Source organism: Tachysurus fulvidraco, chromosome 22 (genome assembly GCF_022655615.1).
Source record: "Tachysurus fulvidraco isolate hzauxx_2018 chromosome 22, HZAU_PFXX_2.0, whole genome shotgun sequence".
Lineage (NCBI taxonomy): Eukaryota > Metazoa > Chordata > Actinopteri > Siluriformes > Bagridae > Tachysurus > Tachysurus fulvidraco.
Window position 1 is genome coordinate 1,983,022 of NC_062539.1, and position 5,115 is coordinate 1,988,136.

General features: G+C 46.4%; 1 protein-coding gene across 1 annotated transcript; it reads left to right on the plus strand.

The window, feature by feature from the left end:
* The first annotated feature begins 68 nt into the window (after positions 1-68).
* Positions 69-4,952, plus strand: mrpl37 (mitochondrial ribosomal protein L37). Its single transcript, XM_047806608.1, has 7 exons — positions 69-503; positions 649-832; positions 1,542-1,657; positions 2,376-2,561; positions 4,053-4,204; positions 4,357-4,560; positions 4,767-4,952. The coding sequence occupies exons 1-7, from the start codon at positions 194-196 to the stop codon at positions 4,845-4,847; spliced, it is 1,233 nt and encodes a 410-aa protein (XP_047662564.1). The 5' UTR covers positions 69-193; the 3' UTR covers positions 4,848-4,952.
* Positions 4,953-5,115: the final 163 nt, after the last annotated feature.

Here is a 5,115-nt window from a genome sequence, read left to right on the forward strand (position 1 = left end):
AAGAAATTGGTTGTTATGTCGCGTTTGTCCAGCAGATGGCGGTAATAAAGCGGCGCAAGTTTCTCAACAACCGTAAAAGAGCCACCCACGTGACTTGGCAACATGGCCGCCTCCTGAAGGAAAGCGAGACGTAATGTCAGATAGAGTTGTGTATTATTTGTAAATTTGTGTGGTGTTATTATTACTGAGTGAGATGTTTAGTGCTACTGTACACAGTGCTGCTCTCTCAGGGAGGATGAAGCTCTCAGGTCAACGCTGTCTGTCTCTCAGGAAAAGTCTCCCCCGTAATAAACCCCGAGATGTCCCAGAGATAAAGGGACTGGAGCGCATCACCTACAGAGAGAGGAAGCATTATGTTCCCGGTTTGGCGAAGCCCGTGTTCCCGGACTGGGAGAAGGACTGGCACGATCCGGGAAGGTACAGAAGTCCTGTGGCAGAGAACATGGAGCTGTACAAGGAGACACCGTGTTATATTTATACACAGAGAACCAACCCTCTGGAAGGTGTGTGTGTGTGTGTGTGTGTGTGTGTGTGTGTGTGTGTGTGTGTGTGTGTGATAGAGAGTGACTGAGTGTGTGACTAACTCAATTCTCCCTTTCTCTCTCTCTCTCTCTCTCTCTCTCTCTCTCTCTCTCTCTCTCCCCACAGGTGTGAGACAGGCGTTGTGGCTCACTAAGACTAAACTCATCCCAGGTTTACCTGCTCAGCTGCTGGCGTTAGCAGAGGATCCAGCAAAACATCTAAAGGATCAGGATGAACGAGTGCAGGACGCGATCAGACACGCTCGCTTCTGGGACACTAACGAAGCTCGACCTCCTAAAGAGCGATACTGGTGAGTCTCAACACTCATGATGGACTCTGTGGATCATTTTGAAGAGCATTAAACGTCACCCTGTCGACTCAGGTGTTGTGATCTCTTCCTATGTTATTTCTCTCTGCTTTCCTTCGTTCTTCCTCTTTTTCTCACTCTCTCTCACTTTCTCTCTCCCCCTGGTCACCGTCCTCCTGCCCAGCTCTCAGTAATTGGCTCTGAGGCTTTGACATTGCGAGTGGCATTTGGCTGATCGCTGCTCTGACAGTTTGCTGAATTTAATGACTAGCATTAAACGTAGCGCAGCGGCCTGACAGGTGGGAGGCGGCGCGTTAAGCCGTTATTAATGAATTGAGGCTGCAGGGTGTCGGCTGTTTGGGGCGGCGCGTTCAGCAGGGCTTTGATAGAGCTCGTCCTCCACCCAAACACTGCCCTTTGGAGGCCTTTTTAACTGCACTATGGTCCGGCCACACTCAAATACAGAAAGGCCATGACTTAAACTGACATTTTACACACACACACACACACACACACAGTAATGACATGATAAGTAATATTAGTATTAAAACATTAAAATAATAACTGCTGGTGAAATGAAGGAGGTTATGTAATATCTAGTTGTGTTATAACTGTGTAATAAACGACAGTCGTGTTTATAGATCATTCGTCCATGGACTCGTCGTTGTATTATCGTTAATCTAACCCTGGTTTTCTGGCTCGTCTGTCACAGTCCGTCTCTCTTACACAACCTGCTCCACCTGTGCCGAGGACTCCAGGTCTCTCATCCGGCGCTCTCACGCAGAATGCTGGCGGAGAGCTACAGCCTGTCAGCCAGCTGGACCAGAGGTGAGTTCACACCCGGGGACCTGACAGGAAATGACTCTTCTGCATCACGTCAGCAGATGGAGTGTTTACAGCGTTTCAGCTCCAATTGTGCCGACACGGTGGCAGTGTAACGGGAATCGTGTCGTTCTGAATCACGTCCTGATGAATCATAAAAACAACTCTGTCGAATCGTATCACGCTGAAATACATCACTGCGATTCACAATTCTATTGAATTGTTTTATTGTATCATATCGAATCATTTTGTATCGAATCATACTGAATCGTATCATATGACACATTTAACCCTTTCGAATGATATTGCACTGTAACGGCTCAGAATCGAATCACATGCCATCGATTCGTGCCATATTGAATTGTGTTGTACTCGTGTCATTTTGAATCGTGTCGTATTGAATCATATAATTTAGGGAATCGTATGACATAAAATATTATCACCTTGTATTGTTGCCTGTATAATCGAATCCTTTGATGTCCCACTGAATCACGTTTCGCTATGAATCGTGTCTTTGTGAATCACGTCGCTGTGAATCACTTTGTACTGATTCATACCGTGCTGATTCACACCGAATCGAATCATATAACTGATTCATTCCATTAAGTCATTACCTTAGGATCGACTCTTTCTGTGGCCCATAGGATGGTTAATGGGATCGTTATTACGGTGCACATCATTAAGACAGTAACAGGTGAAGTAACTCCTCTGTGCTCGGTCTCAGGTGACGACCAGTTCCAGGTGCGAGGGCAGAACGGCTTCCTGCTGAGCAGCATGACTCCACTTCCTGCTGTGGCTTTAGATGAGGAGATTCGCTCCACATCTGATCATGTCCTGGAGACCTTCTACCCCATCTCCCCCACCATCGACCTGCAGTGTACCAACGTCTACCAGCTCCAAAACCACACCGGTGAGAGTGACACTGAACCCCTAAACAGCCGCTTTAATCACATTCTGTCTTGTCTGTCTGTGTGTTTACTTTAAACATGAACTTCACCTTTAATTACAAACATCACATCATCTCTGTTTGTTGTCCTGTCTGTCTTCTACCATCCTGTAGTTAGCCTGTTTTTTTTCTGTCTGTCTCTCATTCTGTCTGTCTGTTGACCAGTATGTCTGCACCTCTGTCTAGCATTTGACTCTCATTCTGTCTGTCTCTCATTGTCTTTCTGTCTGTCTTTTGTCAGTCAGTCTGTTGAACTGTATGTCTGCTACCCTGTCTGTCTCCCATTCTGTCAGTCTGTCTGTCTCCCATTCTGTCTGTCTGTCTGACTCCCATTCTGTCTGTCTGTCTGACTCCCATTCTGTCTGTCTGTCTGACTCCCATTCTGTCTGTCCTCATTATATCTGTCCACTATTGTTTGTATTAATCTGTCTCCCTGCCATTCTGTCTGTCTGTCACTATGTCACTCTGTCTGTCTGTCTGTCTCTCTCTCTCTGTCTGTCATTCTGTCAGTCTGTCACTCTCTGTCTGTCTGTCACTCTCTCTCTGTCTGTCTCTGTTTGTCTGTCACTATGTCTGTCTGTCTGTCACTCTCTGTCTGTCTGTCACTCTCTCTCTGTCTGTCTCTGTTTGTCTGTCACTATGTCTGTCTGTCTGTCACTATGTCTGTCTGTCTATCACTCTCTCTCTGTCTGTCTGTCTGTCACTCTCTGTCTGTCTGTCTGTCACTATGTCTGTCTGTCTGTCACTATGTCTGTCTGTCTGTCACTCTCTGTCTGTCTGTCTGTAACTCTCTGTCTGTCTGTCTGTCACTCTCTGTCTGTCTCTCTGTCTGTCTGTCACTCTCTGTCTGTCTGTCTGTCACTCTGTCTGTCTGTCACTATGTCTGTCTGTCACTCTCTGTCTGTCTGTCTGTCACTCTCTGTCTGTCTGTCACTCTCTGTCTGTCTGTCTGTCACTCTCTGTCTGTCTGTCTGTCACTCTCTGTCTGTCTGTCTGTCTGTCTGTCACTCTGTCTGTCTGTCTGTCACTCTGTCTGTCTGTCTGTCACTCTGTCTGTCTGTCTGTCACTCTGTCTGTCTGTCTGTCACTCTGTCTGTCTGTCTGTCACTCTGTCTGTCTGTCTGTCTGTCACTCTCTCTGTCTGTCTGTCTCTGTCACTATGTCTGTCTGTCTGTCACTCTCTGTCTGTCTGTCTGTCACTCTCTCTGTCTGTCTGTCTCTGTCACTATGTCTGTCTGTCTGTCACTCTCTGTCTGTCTCTGTCTGACTGTCACTCTCTGTCTGTCTGTCTGTCTGTCCTCATTATATCTGTCTCCCTGCCATTCTGTCTGTCATTCTGTGTATCTGTCTGCTTGTTACATTACAGGAAGAAGTCAGTAGTTGTTGTTACGTGTTAAATGATTTGAGGTGTGTGTGCGTGTGTGTGTGCGTGCGTGTGTGTGTGTGTGTGTGTAGGTTTCAGAGAGGATTACCCGTACCCTCACGCTCACACACTCTTCGTAACGGAGGCTGGAGATGCTCCTAAACTGCAACCCGAGCAGCTGAGAGCTAAGCTGGTGATGTTTGCATTCGGGAACGCCCTCGCTCGCGCCCACGCGCTATACGGAGTGAGAACTTCTGCTTTTACACCAGCTGTGCATAAATATGTGCACCCTATAACAGGAATTTAAGCAAAAATAACACAAATTTAGCATTTTAGCTGCTAGCTTTCGTACGTTATTATCTTATCGGCATGTTGCGTTTTTCGTGCTCGTCGCAGAACGAGTCCAGGGTTCTGGAGAAGCCGGTCGTCGTGCAGAGCGTCGGCACCAACGGCCGTCTCTTCCAGTTCGTGGTTTTCCAGCTGAACACGACAGACCTGGGTTCAGACAGTGGCGTGAAGAACCTGGTGTGGGTCGACACCGATCAGCAGCTCTACGACTTCGCCAAGGTCCGGCCTTACATCAAGAAGAAGGTGGTGAAGGTACGTGGAGCGTTTAGATTAATCCCCTTATTCACTTACAGAATGTTTGGTTATAACTTTGGAAAATACTCGTTTCTGATTGGTTGGTAGATAAAAAAAATTATTATTAGTAAAAAGATTTCTGTGTACAGTTTAACGTTGCTGTATTTCGAATCACTTCATCTTTTTTTAACCGATCCATTAACACACACCTCTTCTGTCCACAGGTTCCTGCTGGTTTGTCTGGATACCGACCGGAAACCTTCAAGAAATTCCTGGCGCTTTATCTGCACGGAGCCACAAACTGACCGCTGATTGTTTTTTTTTTTGTTTGTTTTTCTTTCTTTCCTCCTGTAAGTTTCTTACTCATCATAATGTAAAATACAAAAATAAACCAAAACGATCGTCTGAAATCGTCTCCGTTTGATGACTGGCGACGACGTTAAAGGTCACGTGTGTCAAAGTTTCGGGTAACTCTGATCTTTATTCGTTAAATAAAAAGCACCGCGTTATGGATCATAATCCTGCAGCGTTTCAGCTGTTCTGCTCGAGCCGAGGAAAGATCGAACGCCGGAA

Excerpts from the sequence above, each read along its gene's own strand:
- mrpl37 (XM_047806608.1), top strand. The coding sequence starts at position 194 with ATGTTTAGTGCTACTGTACACAGTGCTGCTCTCTCAGGGAGGATGAAG. Across the intron at positions 504-648 it reads GAGAACCAACCCTCTGGAAG|GTGTGAGACAGGCGTTGTGG; the intron begins GTGTGTGTGTGT and ends CTCTCCCCACAG. Across the intron at positions 4,561-4,766 it reads TCAAGAAGAAGGTGGTGAAG|GTTCCTGCTGGTTTGTCTGG; the intron begins GTACGTGGAGCG and ends TTCTGTCCACAG.